Genomic DNA, 18,639 nt, shown 5'->3' with positions numbered 1-18,639 from the left:
CTTTTGTCCATTAAATTGAAAAGCCTGCATATATTACAATTACAGTATCTCTTGAAAGAAAAATGAAAGCTTGTTAAAATGACAACATTTTAACAGTTTAATGGGTTAGAGGAATCAAAAGCAGCAGCAGCAGCTCAGTCCGATGGTGATGACTGGATGACAATCACTGAAAAGGGAAATCAGACTCATTGAGAGGGAAGGGGGAAAAAAGCCCATCTGTAGGGGACTGAAAGGAACAAATCTGAGGAAGAACTAAGCTGCAAAAAGTCTTCTACTATTGGTAAATATATTTCTATGTCATGTTTGTACCACATAGCTTTTGACTGCGAGTCCTGGGCACTATTCTCTCGCACAAAAAAATACAGCCCTAAACAGAGCTGGAAATCAGTTCTCTGTAGGTGTTTTTATCACGGTTTTGGCTCTACTGGCATTAAGCAGGGAAACTATTTTTGGCAAAAACTAAGTTTAAACACAGGTGCCAGCTGCTGTAGTGCATCCATCAGGAAACTTCAAATTTTTTAAGAATTGACTGAGCTTCATTGCTTCCTGTAAGGATGATCTGCAGGGCAGAAAACACAGGCAAAGAGAAAAGACAATTTGCTTAAAATTTGAGGTCCATTGCAGTGTTCTGGAAAAAGGAATTTCTGATGCCTGTCTTGACCTTTAGAGCCCACTTCCTTGATGTGGTCAGTGTTGTTCAAACAGAAATATGCCAGAGGGATGCAAGCCAAGCAACAGCGGATGCTTTGTGTTCATGTGGTAAAACAGATTAAAAAAAGGCATTCAATAAGTGCTGGTATTTCATTATTTAGAGCTTTTCATTCATCTGCATTTTCAAAGAGGATATTCCAATTCTAAAGAGTGACACCTAGACAGAGGATTTCCATATACGTTCATTTGAAATTCATTTGAGTGAAGCTAACTACTGAGGAAGCTGAATGGGAAAGCAAAACAAAAATATTTCAATGATTCTGAAATGCAAGCGCTTTAAGCTTTAGCTAAATTTTGCAATAAATAACATGAATATGACTGGTGTTTCTTATGATTTAATTGTCTCACTTTGGAATGATTTGGGAATAAAATCAAATTGGGTTTGCAGAGTAGTAAATGGATGTATGTACCACATACATCTTTATATATCCTGAGGACAATTTAAAAAACTTGTCGATTTCAATTTCCATTTCAGACTTGTTGAGTCTCATGTTCTGAGTAAGAGGCTAATTTTTCCTGTCTATGCTTGATACTCTCACATTTACAGGGAATTCTTGGATGTGCTGGACAGAGCTGCTGGAACAGATTGATGAGGTATATTTAGCATGTGGGTCTTAGAGCTAGAGAGGCGGCAGCACAACCCAGCAGCTGGGAGTCTGATATTAGAAAAAAGTCCATTTCTAAGCAGAAGTTTTAAAAAGTTCTCCGTGACGTGCCCATCATGACCAAGATTAGCGTCTACAAGAAATGTGTGCACACGCATAGGTATGTCACTGTCACACCACTTCAGATTCACTACAAACATTTTCTTGAGCACACAGCTGTATCCAAGGAACAGTTGTGACTGACCTGTGGTAGATCTTCTCTTCAATAGTACCCGCAGTGAGAAGCCTGTACACAGTCACCTGCTTCTTTTGGCCTATTCTCCAAGCACGTTCCCGAGCCTGGAATACAACATGTTTGGTTGCTGGACATTAGCCTCTTAGATGTGTTTGACAGAGTTATCCATACCGCTGTTTCAAACCTAGTATGGATATTTAACTAATAGTTCAAGAAGTTACACAGCTGTGATATTTCTACAGCATTAGGACAACTAACTCAGAAGGTGAGGAAAACAATTTAGAAAGTTTACAGATGTAAAAAGGCAAGTCTCAAATAGTACCATGAAATTTATGCAAAAAATCTGAAAAAATAAGCGATGTTACAATTAGAACTCATATCTAGGATCTGAACTTTATATAGACTTATTCCAAAAGGGATCAATTTCACAATAGAGCTTTAATACACACATTTTCTTTGAAATTTTGTTCTTTTTCTTAACTGAAAGTTTGCCTGCAAGCACCTTGAACTAACTGCTAAAACAGACCACTCTATGTCAGACTACACATTTGCAGATGTCAGAGCAATGTAGGATTTCCATCAAAAACAGTTCTTTTCTCTCAAACATGTAAGCTCCATATACTGTTAAGGGATCTGAAAACCCAGAGTATCATCACAGCATCAGATAAACAACTACTTTAAGGTATTGGCTTAACAGCAGCTTCTAAGGGTGTAGCTACATATCATTTAGTGACAAAGCCAATTTAAGCAAAGGAGAACAAATGTTTCTTATCTTACATTGCAACCATGAACAGTCATGCCTATTCAAGAGCTTGCACAGCTGTTCTCTCCCTTCAGAAACACCTAGTTTGTGTGTATATTTATTGAAAGAAAAAAAAAAAAAAGGCCATTTCAACTGTTTGTTTGGCTACACTCTAAACAGACTATAAAAATCAACAATATTGAAGAGTGGTAAGGCCTAACAGCATAAAGGGGATGTGGTGGGAACCACTTAAATTGGCTTTGCCACAAGAGTAATCACATAATGTAGAACTGCACCCTAAGTGACCATTGCTGGGAACAGCAACTTAGGGAAAAGCAACATAGTGTTTTAAGACTGTTTGAGGAGACAAATGTCATTCTATCTCCAGTTTTATTTCAGCTTAGCTGGTAAATGGAATATAATGAACCAAACTCACCTGTGTATCTGTACTGGGATTCCAGTCAGGATCATAAATAATAACTCGGTCAGCACCAGTCAAGTTAACTCCAATGCCACCAACACGAGTTGTCAGAAGAAAAAGAAATATGGATTTGTCCTATAACACAAGAGAGAATTTACTAAAGCAAGAATTATGAAAGTACAAGATGACTTGTTTTATTTCATGGATTCTTTTACCTGCATTATTTGCAAAGATGCAAAGGCAGCCAAGAGAAGGAATAAGTTTCCTTGTTTGTCTAATATCTCTTGACAAAAGTAGTTTCATCTAAATTTCAATTACTGTTGTCCAATAAAATTTCTCTTATCCCTTTTCAACTGCATTTTTTTTTCTTAGCAGAAAACCCAACGCCAGTATGAAAAGAACGACTTTTTTCCCTTCCAAAGAAAGTGGTTTCATTTGACTGAACTCCCCAGTTCTGTGTCTCAAACCTGAAGTAGTATATTTAAAAACAGATTAAAAAAGGAATGCAAGAACTCAGCCATACCCTCTAACAGGAATTAGCACGTGGGATGAACATCTCACCTCATTAAATCTTGTTACAAGGGGCTGTCTGGAAGCTATTGTTGTGGTGCCATCCATCCTGAAGTAGGAATAGTTTCTCTCTCTCACAAAGACTTCAAATATCTGTAGCATCTGTCGTGACAGAAAAAAATTAACAAAATCCAGATGTGAACACTAAGTAACTGTCCAATCAAGTAATCAGAATTTCTGGTACTAACTGCAGTGCCAATCAAACAAACAAGATGACGGCCAAAAACCTTGTGAATCTTAAGTGAGCAGAAAATTAATTAACTTATAAGATTTGCTGCGGGGGGGAAATAATTTCACTGCTGAATGCAATAGTGGAATGTTCTTGCTTGGTTTGGGAAGTCCAGAACCATGGTCTCAAGACAATTAACCAGGTAAATGTTGCAGCATTCCAGGGAATCCATGGAAGTAAGACAAAATCATGAATACATAGGGAAAACAAATTAAGGTCACTGTCTGTGCTACTGGCCCAAAGCATACAATTCTGAGGATTAGATGTGCACATGCACTAAACCACAAACTGACTAACAATTCTACCCTGAAACTACACAGCAGGGACACTAAATACATCACCACTGCTTCAGCTTAGTACTACATGGGTAGAATTGATACAAGCTTTGACACAGTATATTGAATTTGGGAAATACTGCCACAACACTGTGTCATTCCAGCAAAGCTTACTGAGCTTGGGAACTTATTTCCAAAGTCATTTTGGTATTTTTTCAACAAGATGTTAATTTTCTGAGAAGGACACTGCAAAAAGTTGTTCTAATTACAAGTCTTGTTGGGACACACAGATATACAATTTTTTAGTTTTACTAACAGCTAAAACTAAAACCAATAAGCTCATCTTACCTGTCTTGACTGAGTAAAAAACAACACTCTGTGACCTTGCTTGTGCCATATTTTCAGCAAGGATTCTACCACTATCATTTTTCCAGAACGTTTCCAATACCCGAACTGATCTGCTTCCTCCACTTCGGCATCTGGTACACCCTTCAAAATCCTCGAACCACCAGAGAAGAGGTCAGGGTGGTTGCAAATCTTTCTCAAAGCTACCAGTCCTGAGAAAAGCTAAAGAACAAAGAAGAAAAATATTTTTGTTTTCTTGACAAATACTTGTGTCTACATGTGTTGTGGTTGAGAAAAATAAACAGCAATGAATTAATCCAGTCATCAGCAATTTGTTTTTAATAGTGGTTTGCTCTTCAGAGAAGCCAATGGATACTAATACTTGTTTCATGGAAAGTTTTAGGGAAAATCAGTAAAAGAGAAGGTCAAGGAAATTATATGTTCTTGTGAGCCTCTTCTGGTGACAATATTAAGAGAATTTCCACATTAGCAAAAGCAGTCCCTAGCTGTAACTGATAGTCAATTTTTTCCTATTCAAAAGGAAAAATTCCATCAAATTCGTCACTTGAAATTATTGTGTTCCTCCTTCCAATCCTCACCATGTTAGCAGGCAGCTTAAGACATTGGACACCTTCCTGTGTAACCACATCTAGATGATCTTTCGAGTTCCCTTCCAATCCCTAACATTCTGTGATTCTGTGATTGAGGGTAGCGAGTATACCCATCAGAATGCACAGTAACAAAGAAGAGAAAACATATCTGAACAAACACGTGAAGCTGAAAATTACCACTTTCAATGTCATGTTACAAGGGTTCTATTTGGTTATTAATTCAATAATATTACAAGTGTTATTAATTCTTCTAATATAATGGGCACTCAAAAATGAACTAGCCTGAAACAGCAAATCCCTCCCATCTTCTGTCACAACAAGTTGGATGAGCCTGCTCATAATTCATAGTTTATTTGTAGAATGGGGTTTTTGTCTTTCAGCTGGGATTCACTGCTGTCATCACAAAACATCTAATAAAAGCAATGACATTTACTGTTCAAAATTTTCATAACATGATAGCCCATTCTGTAATACAACAGAGAAATTTCTGCAGATAGTCTTGTACAAAGCATCTGTCGAAGATCGAGCTCCTTAAAATAATTTTCATTGAGATAACTAAAATTGCTAGGCATTTGAAAGAACTTGGCCACTATACCTGTGTGACACCTGGAAAAACAGATCAAAACAGTGGCAAGGTCAAGAGCTGCTTTGTATGGCACTACAAGATACACAGCTGTACTGACTATGCAACTAACTGGAGCCACTGGGATTGAGGGGAGAAGGGACTTCACAGTTCGCAAGACAAGTAAACATATGGGGAATTATGCATTACGACCAAGAAATATTACATTTCTTACAAACAATACATCTGTATTTTGTAGCTAAAATGGGAGGTCAAAACATCCACTGCACACATACAAAAGTCAAACGGATGTGTGCAATGTAGGAGTCACAGGGAACAGTAGACTTCTTACACAGGCAACAGTAGGCCTTTGAAAATGTATTTCAATTACTGCTGTCATCCTGGACACAGCAATTTCAAAGCTTAAGTTATGAGGACGGAGGCAAAAAGATGTTGAAGTGACTAGTAAGACAACAATGAAGATCTTGCTATTGGCTCTGCTATATATTAAGGCTCTGTGAAATCATCAATCGTTACATCACAAAGTTATCACATCTGAACCTCAGCACAAATTACTCTTTCCCCTTGCTTTGCTTTTGCAGTTGGTTAGAAACATGCATACAGTTACACAGAGCAGGTCATCCAATAAGCCATAATTTGCCCCAAGATCACATACATTCAATTTCTACTTTTCTACATTTCTATTTTTATCTGGTCAGGCCCCTATACAGGGATCACTAACTCTACATATTCCATGGAACATTTTTGAGGGAAAAAAAAAAATAGCAGACATCCACAAAAGCAGAACTGAGATCAGGATGTTGCTTCCCTTTCTGCTCAGAATCCAGCTAGAAGAATGCAAAGGTTAGTCTATGACTATCCATCAAACTGTGCCTGCCATTAACATTAATTAATGCCAACCTGCATGTCTCCGTTGAGAATCTCATATACTTCTTTTGAGTTGATGAAATTTTGATAGACTTGACGCTGTTCATCTGTCAAACGGCAAAAGAGGACCTACCAAAACAAACAAATGAACCACTCAAGCCCCACCTGTAATCTCCAAATACATTTAAAGTTTTACAATGTACTACAATGAAGCTTCACAGATGTCTGATATACTGGAATACTAAGTTAAAAGATACTGCATAGAAATAATTAGTAAGAAAAAACTTAGAATTTTAGAGAATAAACATAATAATTAAGATGGGTTTCATGAGGTTTTTTGTGCCCTTTTCCAGCTGTTATTTTTTCCCCTCAACTTGCTCTATTTTTCAAGGTGCTGCCATTTTCCAGTTTTAATGAGCAACTGTGCCATGTTAGCATTTTCTCAAAGCTATTTTTATAGGAAATGCTTTCCATTGTGTCTGTTATGTCCCTTAGAACTTACAAATTCTTAGTACCTCATGGGAAAACTAGGTTAGCGCATGCAATCTGTTCTGTCATTAGCCTTAGCGTGTGAGCATATAATGATTTTTCAGATGGTTTGATGGGCTAAAATGGAACAAAGTCACTTCCTCGCATCCTGCAAAGCACCCAACATTATACCATAAGTCAAACTTATGCAGGTCCCTGTGACCGACAAGAACAAAAATCAAGTTTGTTTAATCTGTTTATGACGGCATTCTTTAGAGTACATAGTCCAGACTCTAAAGTATGTAGAAATTCTAAATTTGATTACAAAAAAAATCATCAAACTGCAGAGCAGAAATTGCGTATGGCCTACTCATTTATTATGTACCTTTCAGCACTGTGTTACAAAGACTAGCACATCTACTTACCTTTTAGAGGGAGGAGACAGAAAAGAGGACAAAAGCCTGAACCACCAACACCTGAGTGACAGAAGAATCTAATACTCACTGCAAATGAATATTTGTAGGATTTTCAGTTGTTTAAATTATTCTTTCAACCTCCTCTACTTTGAATCAAGATGTTTCCCAAAAAATACCCCATCTCTTTATAGAGCAAGCCAGTTTTAGACTAAAAGGCTAATATTTTAGAAATTGATTGGAAAGTACAGGCTCAGATAGCCTGCAGTATGAACAACTGCCATCAAGTATTTCTCTACTATTTGTTGCCCAAATTAACCTTTTTCACAACAGGAAACAACATTAAAGCATCTGAGATGCATCACTGGAAACACTCCACAGACATCTCATTTGTATCCACCTCTGACCTCGGAGGACAGTATTCAGCAGTTCATACATTCATACATTCTTCATACATTCTTTATTTGTTAGATGAGAGTGTGCTTGTATAGACCCTGCAAGGCTATGACCATTTAACAGTCAGGAAACAGGTGAAAAGAAGCAACAATTTCAAAGCTCTGCATCTTATCTTTAGTTAAAACAACATTTCATCTGCTATTAGCACAAATTATTTCCAAATGTCCATGAAGGATTGGTTTTGGGCTCAGATGTAAAAGTAAAGATAAGCAAACCTGTTCATTTTTATCTGGAAGTGAAAGGCTCATTTTCACATCAGCCTTCATTCTTCGCAGCAAGTAGGGATTTATGGTGTCCCGTAACACACAGGCACATTTGTACGCAGTTTTAACCTGAAGAATGAAGAAAAAGCAAAAGCTGTATTTTGGTTCTTGTTATTAATTTTAACAACAGGCAAAATTCCATAATTCGCAATAAGAAAATCCTAATAAAAAGAGATGGTTTATGATTTATGTGGATCTACAGTTACATATTCAACACAACGTGAATTGCAATAAAATTCATGTGAACAGCAATAACACTGAATAATTAAGTCTTCCTCAGATACCACTAATTTATCTTTCCTAATTTAGTGGAATTTAAAAGCGACTAGAAATTAGATTTCTTTCAGAAACCAATCTAGGAAGTGAGCATAAACTTGCACAGAACCAAAATCCACACGAAAAACTGCTAATACACACACTGAAGATCAAAAGAGAAGCCTGCAGCAATGGTGGTTACCAGACAATAAGTGAAGATTAGTGCCCGCTTGAGACTATTAAAAAAAAATCAGTACCAGAAAATCCCCATGATCACAGAAATGAAAGGTCACTCTGGCCTTAAATGGAGCATATGGTTCTGTAACGGGTAATGGATGTATGAGATGGGTATTAACTGTACATAATGGCTAAAAATACCTTCATTTATCTTAAAGCAAAACTAAGAATTTAATAAATTATTGATGTGTTAAAAAACCCAAAACAAATACACCAACCTCCCCCCCCCCAAACTGGCTGTCCAATTTAGTAAATTACTAAGCCGTATGTAAGGGATGTACTTAAACTCAAAAAGAAAATAAAACTTTAGAAATGTGTGTAAAACATTACTAATAATATTTAAAAGGATACAAGTTTATTAGCATTTATATGGAACTTACTCTGCAGACTATTATGCTGATAATTTATCAGCTAATTTGAAAAATGTTTAACAAGTCACAAATACTGAGAACCAAAACTGCAAAGATTAATAGACATACTTATTCAAAATGATATTACAAATATTTTTTGCTTTCAAAATAAAATTTCATCTACTGTCAGACTTCCAAATTGTTTGGATTTAAGGATTCCTCTATTGCATAATTTGCCAAAACTTAACATCAAACAAGAAAATTCTATTTAAATACACCACAATATGAGACCAGTCACCTCCCACTCCAACTTGCTTATCTTTACTTAACATCAGAGAATACTTCTAATGATTTAAGCTTTAGGGGTTTTGACAAGAAAATTTTGTGTATAAGCTATATCCTTGTACAAATGAAATGGTGTCACTTGGTTGAACAGCTCTTTTCATACATGCAGCAGTAAAACGCACATGCAACTCGCTTTTGGGTTAGTGTCTAGAACACACAGTATGATGTACATTTCAAAGCCAGTTTTGAAACAACGTAACAGTCTCCTTCAAGTAAAGTGAATAGTTTGATGCATTTACCTGAACAGGAGAGGCATTGGCATAACCTCCCATGGTTATTGGAACTGAAAATTGCTCCATGAACACAGGAAGTGTTCCCAGTTTCCCTGGGAATATAAAGTCAAACAGGGACCAGAGCTCCTTTAGGTTATTTTGCATAGGCGAGCCAGACAAGATGATTCGATGGGGTGTGCGGAACTATTAACAAAAACCACAAAACCAAAGTAAAGTTATTTTAATGGAGCATGGTGTAGCCTGCCTGCTACCTCAAAGGATATTCAATTTCACCATCAATGAATCCTCATTTTCATAGAATAGAATCATAGAATGTCCTGAGTTGGAAGGGACCCACAAGGATCACCGAGTCCAATTCCTGTCCCTGCATATGACAACCCCACAGCTCACACCATGTGTCTGAGGACACTGTCCAGTCAACATGTGGCCTCACATTCCTGAAATAAACAGCTTTCTGCAATATATTTTCCATAAACTGTTACCAGAAAATGAACACCAGCAATCTGACATTCATCCCTAGTGACAAATTATTACACAATTATTTAACATTTCTGATTTTTTTCCTCTACCATACTTCTGTAAATTTACTGATGTAAGCTCATTAAAAATGTTAATTATATAGTCAAATACAGTCCACTGTGATTTATGCTTTTATTCTTTATTAATGGACAAATGTGTATTTTTATGATAAAGTAATACAGGCTACTAGATTTTGGAACTTTCCCCCAAGCCCTTCAAATATTGCTTTTATTTTGCATAAAGTACCTGCTTGCATGCAAGTGTGACTGCAGCATTTGGATTTCGGATTTTGTGACCCTCATCCAGAATCACATAATGCCAGTCATATCTGTGGATGTTATCCTGCATCAGTCGAATGTATGAATAAGACGTAATTAAAATTCCATGGCATGAAGCAATTTCACGGATTAGTTTCACCTAAAAGCAAAAGGCGTACGTTGTGAGCAACAGTGAGACAGCAAACTCAGACCTACTCAACCCCAGGTTTGTTGTTCAAAGGGTGTACAGAAAGTTTTGAAAAAGCAGATATACAATTTACTTTGCAAGGAAAATAAGTACAGGCAAGACCTTGATTACATGATTCTTAGCTCATCTGTGAAAAAATGAAGTACTCTTGTATACCGTGGTATAACATCAGAATTTGATCTGAACTCTGGGTTAGAAGGAAACTTTTTTTTTTAAGGCAATGTCTGAAACACAAACATTAAATTTGATTAAAGTAACTGATTGCTTCAAGTTCTCCTATATTCATCTCACATACTCAGCTTTGTGTACCGCATGCAAGATCTAGAACTTTAGAGGAAAATTAAACAAGTGAAAAACTGAAAAACAGTAGCAAAAATCTACTTGGTTAATCCTAAATTCTGTCCCACCTTTCTCATTAATAGGATTAATATATTTGTTATTAATCTCCAAATTTCGTGCTTCTCTTGTAAGCTATATCCTTTCCCCAAGTTTTTACTGGCGTTTATAGCTGTAAGTTATGTTGGGCTGGGACAATCTATATCACCTCCCACAGCACTGACAGTATTCAAGACTCATCTTTCTTGCATTTATCCTCCACATACAAATCTAGAAGATTTAAACTGAAGATGAGGGCCTGGGAGGTGATTCTGGATGAAATAAATATATCCAATGTAAAAGGAAAAAAAATGGTAGAACCACCAAAGAATTTGCCAAAGGAAAGACAAAACCCTTATTACCAGAAGTGCCTTTAAGAAAAAAAAAGGAAAAACAAACAAACAAAACTCAACCAAACAAAAAACCAAACCCGAACAAAGAAAACAAATAAACCCAAAATAAAACCAAAAGGGAAAAATCCATCTCAAAGACTCAGATGGTGTTAAAAGTCCACAACCTCTTGTTACAAAATTTCTTGCTCAGACATATCCCAAGATTTGAAAAGCTCTTCTGTGTTTAACCATTCAAGAATTTCTGCTTTCTGATTATCATCCCCTCATAAAATGTAACACATTATTTAATGTTGACATCATGATTCTCAAGCGAATACGTGAACTCTGGAACAATTTGTACAACAGTAGGATTTCTAGGTAGGTGTGGACATCCAAAGCTTAATTCTACCTGGTACGTTGTCCATAGCCTGCAACTGTGTTCTAGAGTCTCAGCAATGGCTTCTCATAGAATATTGTAGACATCTCTACCCAAACACTTAAGACAAATCATCTCGGGCGATTTCAAATTAAAAGCTTGTAAAATATGTAACCTCTTCTAGTTTTTGCAATTAATAGGGTATGTCTGCAATTAGCCTGACTTACAGAATGCTACACTCTTGTCATTAAAAGATGTTTTGTGAAAGTGCTGCTGTTATTATGGAGGCTCAGGAGACCAATCCCTCCTAGAGGGCAAACACTGGACTAGCAGAAAACAACAGCCATAAATCACGTTGTCAGGTAGCAGAGAACAGAAGTGAAACACAGGCACATGAAGGCCATTCACTGTAAACACACCACAGCAGAATCCTAGTCAGGATTTACTGAACCTGTAATTAATTAAAGTTTCCTTCAAGCTAAATTTTTAATAAACAAGGATTTGTGCTGACAACGAAGAAATACAACAACACAATTTTATCAACTCACACTACATCACTTATTAACTCTCATTTTACTGCACTTGGTACTTTGTCAGAAGCTTTAGTTGCTGCTATTGAAATAATTGTAAATGTTTTAAAAATATGATAACATTTAATATTGGATACACACTCTTTTGAGGATGTAGCAGTTCAGAATTCATACTACTTATCATGTACTTTTTAATTAACAATTCCTGTTTGGTTAGATTCAGGCTATTTTTCTTTTCTTTTAATCAGGAAATACACTTCAATAAAGGATTTTGGGTCGTGCACTGTTAAACTGAAAAAAAATCAGCTTGAGACAAATCCTACTAATGCCAAACGATTACACAGAAGTTATCTGGCTTTGAAATTCTGAACTCTTGCCTTTAAAAGATGCTAATGAATAAAGGAAATGTGAGTAGATCGAGTCATTCTGACCTTGTAGACAGTTCAGGACAGTATTTCAGGCCTTTACAACTCAAGGAAAGTATTTTCTCCTAAAGGGCGATAAGTTGACTGTGGTGCCTTGTCTTCACTGGGACACATGCAAAGTACAAAGACTGAAAGATTTTTGACAAGCACCATTTCTTAAGGCTAAAACATTTATGATGTTATTCTAAGGACACACCTCTAAGCAAATTGTTTTTTCGCCTGCTGGTATCTCCCTGTAGCTACAATTTCGTTTTTGAAGCTACAAAAACAGAACAACTTTTTAACTGATGCTTACAGAAATAAAGTTTCTCTTTTTTTGGCATGAAGTAGTCTTTAAAAAAATATTATAGTGTTCAAGAGGACCTGAACTCTTTTACGTATTAAAAATGGTAATTTTCTTAAACAGAAATGTTAGGACTGAACTTCAAGAAATACACTAGTGATAACTATGAAATTCTCTAAACATTCAGATATCTTTAAGGTAAGTGTGAACCTACAGAGATAATATCTAGTCACTTATACAAGCATGTATCACTTGTGAAACAAAAATGCATTCTTCAGCAGGCTTGTCACTATCTCATAACAAACCATTAAGATCAGAGATCCATAAATCCAACCTATAAAACCTCTTTATTATTTCCCTGCCCCCAACAAAACAATCTAAATGGTGCCATGAAGAGGTTTCAAAAGAACACATTACAATACTTAATAATGTAGAAGTTGCAATAAAAAGAGCTAAATCACTCACTACATATTTAACAAGAATGCTACTTCTTGTGCCATAATACTATGTTTATCTGAGTTTGGTCCTTGACTCAGAAATAGAGTGAAAACAGAGGTTCCATACACAGTCATGCCAATAACTGTAACCTCTGAAGCTTATTTTCTTTACATGTAGATTGTGTACTCTACTGTGAGGGTAGAAGGTTTAAAATATTCAGTGTGCAAAGTCATTTTCAAACTGATAGTTCCACGGGTGCAAGCATCATGAACTGACAATTGCTTTTGAGGGCTGCACTGGGTGTCCAGCATTTGACCCAGAATAAGGGAATGTAAAGTTATGGTTTTAAAAGTGGTAAGCGATTACCATCAGAAAGAATTGTCAAGCTCAGTGATACCTACTCTAAAGGTCAAGAAATTGAAAGTTCAGCCTTGATCTTAAAAAAAAAAACTACGGCCTCCTTCTATATGTGATATGTTAAACCAAGATAATCAAAGTTCATGTTGGCTCTTATATTTTATGATTTACATGTGCTCACATCCCATGAGGAGTTTTGAAACAACAGGACAAGCTCTTTGTACAGAAGGCTTTTTTTTCCCCTACATTTACAGAGTTTTCTCCCACTTATTTATAGTATAGAACAGAAGATAAGAGTATTTATCGTATTTTATCTGATCCTTAGAGGTCTCAGAGCACTTGATATTTACAAGTCACTTTAAGCTACATCAGATCTGAGTGTAAACCACAGTAGGAGGTTAATAGCATAAGACAGCACCACAGGACATACTTAGCCACAAGTGCTGTGCCTTGTTCAAACCGAAAGCTGATTTCACAGGTGAGTTTTTTTGTGTGTGTTTTTTTGTTGTTGTTGTTTGTTTGTTTGTTTTTTACTGTGGTCATAAGATTGCTCTTCACTGATTAAGAGGCATCTAGGAAAAAAATGTGCATGAGGTGGAGACCACATCAGCAGTGACGCTTGTTCAGAGCATGCTGTTGCAGCTCTCAGAAAATGAGGCATCAGAGCAGAATTAAGAGAACTGAATCTCTCTAAAGTGATCATATGGTATCCAAATTCCTTAATTTTAAGGTATTGAGAATACATTTGTGGGAGGACAATGGAAGGTGAAGTCCTGAAAAAATGACTATTCCTGCAGATGGAAAAATTTGAGCCAGTCTGTCAAGTGCATTAATCAACAAATACCCCAAAATAGGCACATACAACTTAATTTAGGAAGACATACAAGCATGTTATTGAGGTCAAAAGACTTTTAGGGCTTCAAAACATACTAAGTTAATTGAACAACAGGAAGCTATTAGCACATTAGAGTGTGCTGTTCCTTTTTTGCCATGGACTGTAACTACATCAATTACCTCAGAATACGTTTAATCAAGTGCAATTAAGCACCATAACATTTTGATATTATTACAAGAAATTCAATAAATACTTAAAGAGAAAATTAAAAATGCTTTGCTGGATCCTGAAAATCCATTTAAGCTTCTGAAATATGAGGCCACAGGAAAACAAAAATCTAAGTTTTCCTTGTTTTGTTCCTGCAAGGTACCAAGGATTGGAACTTCAGACAAGTCAGGCTTGTCAGCTTAAGAAATGGAAAAAGAACAAGCATATTAAGAGACTGGCCAAGAAAATTAAGAGACAGAAAAGGCACTGCTTGAAAAAAGTAAACCAACAAAGTAACATTGTCATTAAAGAAAATGAGACCAGGTGATACCAACTGACATACTGACTAAATGAAGAGAATTGCTTGTGCAAGCAAAACATATTAAATACTAGATCAATGACATACTGATGCATGAAAGTGTGAGGAGAGAATTTGCCAGTACTAGAAGGATATATCTGGTGTACAAGTAGCCTAGTCATTAATTCCTTGCATGGACTACAGTACAAGCAAAGCCCAAGCAAGAACCCTGCAACTATGTTTAATTTGTTCAGGCAACATTAGTCTGTATCATAATATAAACGTACTCCATGTGTCCCCTTTTTGTGCAGTTTCCTATAAAATCTATACAAGACTCTGATTTTTTTATTCTTTTAAAACAGAGAAAGAGCATAAGCTTGCACAGAAACATTCAGGAGCAGCAAAGAGTTTTTTTGGCTAGCACAAGAAAAAAAAAAGGAGAAAGAAAAAGAGAAACTTCTGGAATTATAAAATAGATGTCAACCTTTACCTTTTTGTCGGTGTAAGAACCAGTTTCATGGAGAATCGCGACTCTAAATGGAGGCCACCAGGTGTGGAATTCTTTTACCCACTGATGCATCACAGTTGCTGGACAAACAATCACTGTCGGACCCAACCCCTGGTGCCTAAAATACAGTATTTAAGAAAATAGAACAACAAAAAACCAGAAACAAAACAAAAAATCTAAAACCCAAACCCTTAACACAAATAAATCCTCTATATTAAATAGCTCATTAATATTCACACATATTAAAATGACACACTTTATAGTTCAAGTGGAATATGGAAGCTACAGAAATTAATTGGCACTTTGTTTTTCTGGAATTGTGTTTTTTAAAGAAAGATGAAGGGGTACCGCTATAAGAACCTATCCACTGAACAGTTAATGGATGCATCTATCAAGATAAACACAGAAATAGAAAACCTCCAAACAATAAGGTGTAAGAGAACTTCCTCCTGTGGTAATTCAAATCAGGTTTGGGTGACTGCTGTTTCTATGAGCAAAAATACGTCATTAACAAACAACTATTTTATTACTTCTATTAAAAAGAACGTGTAGCTAGAGTCTCACAAATGGACTTTTGCACAGGTGTTCTGCTTCACATTGGTAATACAGAGTGCTATTATCACCATAATTTACAGATAAGACAAGGACTCTAAAGCAGCAGAATATAACACCCATGGAAGCTGAGGTCTGAGCCGGGCTTCAAATGTCTCATAATTTTCTTATTCATAATCACATGATTGTTTCTGAGAATTACTGAGGACAAAGTCTTTGTGCATATTAAGTTCAGAGCTACTCTTCAGGTTAAGAAGAGAAAAAAATCACTCACACAAGACCCAAACGTGAAATATTACCATCACAAGCAAATACCAACAATCATATAGGAAATATACTAAGTAGTGGTTACAAGTAGTTATTTTTCAAATATATTTGTTCTTTATAAGCCAGAACAAAATAACTTTGCAAACAAAGGCAATAGCTACAGTTATCACATACTGACCTGTGTTTGGCCACTGTTCAAGTGTTAATAAAGAAACAATTCAAAAGAACACAGTACACATTCAAGGTCACATGCATATAAAAATAAAGAAGGATTTCCTAGACACCAGCAATACTCTACTTTAAACTGCTAATGCCTTAGAAACTGCTGACATTAAGAAATAATATTCCTTATTAAAAGCTTATACGTATGCAGAATGACAACCTGGATGTTGCTTATCTCTTTTATTATGAAAATACATAACAACCTTATGTAGTCTAATTAAAAAACTCCCAGCGATCCAAGGGGAAGTTAGAAGTTGGAGATGCAAAAAATAGCTTCAACTATACTATAATGTGAATCCAAATAATCCCTCTTAAAAATATCTATAGCAAAAAAGCCAATTGCTCTTAAAAATATCTATAGCAAAAAAACCCAACCTTCCCAGAACACATTAGTTTCTCATTCTTCATGAGTAGTAACAAATTACTTCTGTTTATTCTCTTGGTCTGTATCAAACAAGCTGACATGCTGGGTTTAGCTGGTGTGGGTTTTTTTTTTTCCCCTTGTTTGTTTGCCTTTTTTTTCCTCTCCACTCAGCTTAAACAAAGAGTTCACACTTCCTTCTATCAATTTTCAGAAAATCCACTCCCCCTTCACTCAGTTGTGCAAAATCTTTTGTGTGCCTAGTCTGGCTTTAGCCACTTTCCACTCCACTAGCCAATATTTGACTCTTTTCTTGTGAGCTTTTATTTAATTATATAAGAGTCATGTAACTTCTTTCATTCTGTGCCATTTCACAAACAAACCACACACCTGTTTACTACACTTAGGAGGCATCCTTCATTCTCCTAATCATTGCAACAGATTTGCTCTGCTGCCCATCCAATTTATATTTGTTTTCCTTGAACAAAGGTGACAGTAATAACATTTCAAACCAAAGTCTTACCAGTACCTTGTACCAGGATACTAATACTGCCCTGTTCCTGTCAGTAAGCACTCTCTGTCCCTTTTTACAGTTGCATTGCATTAATAGCTTTTGGTCAATGTATGATAAATATAACCGAGTCTCTTTCTTCTTCTGTTGCTTCTGGTTTATAAAACCCAAATTCACAGCAAGTATCACTTATTAGTTCTTATTTAATTGGATGTGATTAGAATGGCAAATAAGATCTATTCTTGCAACTTACTACCAAGCTCTAGTCATACTATATTTATAATCTTTAAGTACTCAAAAGTTAGCAGAGGAAAATATGTTGCATTATAACCAACTCTATTGCCAAACACTGGTAAATCATGCCTTCAAAATGAAACTGAAATGACAACAAATTCAAGGAAAAATAAAAGAACAGGGCAGCAGGAGCAATATAAATTTTGTGGGACAGTGGATTTTTATTTATGTAACACCATAGAAATTAATCTCCCTGCCACTCATCATAGAGATTGAGCCTTAATGTTTAACCTGTATGATTATATCTCTGTATCTTGAAGAGCACAGATGAGTAAATAATCAGTGTATAAACTTCATGGCAGAGCTTCTTGTCTGATCTCTCAACTAATAAAGCCAAGTCTGTAGTGAAAGATAACATCTTTCTTAAACAAAATAGGGTATTTGCAAATCAGCAAATTCATGGACCCACAAACCCTTCAAAAGATTTCAACAGCAGATTTCAACCTAGATACAGGTTAGAGATGAGTTACCTCAAGTTTGCTGCTGCTTTGTTTTTTCTTGTGAAGGGACCATTAGTTTGAAAGCTGTTGCTTGTTCCAGCTTGTCTAACACAAGACCTTTCCCCCTCTATAAATCCTGCTTCCGTTATATCCTTACACCACCATAGCTGCAACACTTCTACTGATACCTCACATGACATTTGGCTTTCTCCAGCTCAATAACTATTAAAAGTGAGACAATATTTCGTAATAGTTATACTCCCTGTGACAATTAGTTCCTTAATTCAGCTATTCTTCAGGCCCCTTCAAAATCAGAAAAACATTGGAATCAGAGGTCGTTTACAAAAGGAAACTTCTACTCACCTTATTTTAAATTATACTTTTACAGAAAATTTCACTGATAGAAAATAGAGCTGAATATTTTGAATATCAACAAAAATAACCTTATTGTCTTGATACTCAAGTGCTTCCAAACACAATGTTCTGTTCAATCCTGCACAGGAATGACAGTACTATCTCCATTTTACAGAAGAGCAGCTGAGGTTGGGAAAGTCCGTAGTGGCAGACCACTGCAGCAGCATGCTAGCTCCATCTATACATCAAGGTAATGAGATATGGGCCAGGCTGGAAGCCATTTAAACATACTGACAACACAACTATGTCCACTCTTAATGCCTGCTTCTCAGCCAAACTGACCAGAAGGTCTTCTGCTTACTAGACTACATGGTTTTCAGATGGAAGCCAGCTAGCTGGTGTTACTGCCATCCTAGTTCAGAATGCAAATGGGGAAAATACTTGACTAGGCAAAGATCAAGTTGTTTAGACCCTCT

At 36.2% G+C, this 18,639-nt stretch overlaps 1 protein-coding gene across 2 annotated transcripts in view; it reads right to left on the bottom strand.

Annotated features, from left to right (window-relative positions):
- Window positions 1–18,639, bottom strand: part of ERCC6 (ERCC excision repair 6, chromatin remodeling factor) — a 46,938-nt gene that overhangs the window by 5,463 nt on the left and 22,836 nt on the right. For both annotated transcript variants that reach the window (XM_071811943.1, XM_065843618.2), the window contains 9 exons: window positions 15,145–15,280; window positions 9,980–10,150; window positions 9,221–9,397; window positions 7,747–7,863; window positions 6,228–6,323; window positions 4,137–4,355; window positions 3,276–3,386; window positions 2,730–2,849; window positions 1,561–1,655 (listed from right to left, as the gene is read on the bottom strand). In XM_071811943.1, the coding sequence (XP_071668044.1) occupies window positions 1,561–1,655; window positions 2,730–2,849; window positions 3,276–3,386; window positions 4,137–4,355; window positions 6,228–6,323; window positions 7,747–7,863; window positions 9,221–9,397; window positions 9,980–10,150; window positions 15,145–15,280 (1,242 nt within the window). The remainder of the gene's footprint in view (window positions 1–1,560; window positions 1,656–2,729; window positions 2,850–3,275; window positions 3,387–4,136; window positions 4,356–6,227; window positions 6,324–7,746; window positions 7,864–9,220; window positions 9,398–9,979; window positions 10,151–15,144; window positions 15,281–18,639) is intronic.

Source organism: Patagioenas fasciata, chromosome 8 (assembly GCF_037038585.1).
Source record: "Patagioenas fasciata isolate bPatFas1 chromosome 8, bPatFas1.hap1, whole genome shotgun sequence".
In the NCBI taxonomy this organism is placed as follows: domain Eukaryota; kingdom Metazoa; phylum Chordata; class Aves; order Columbiformes; family Columbidae; genus Patagioenas; species Patagioenas fasciata.
This window is presented reverse-complemented; position numbering and strand designations above follow the sequence as displayed.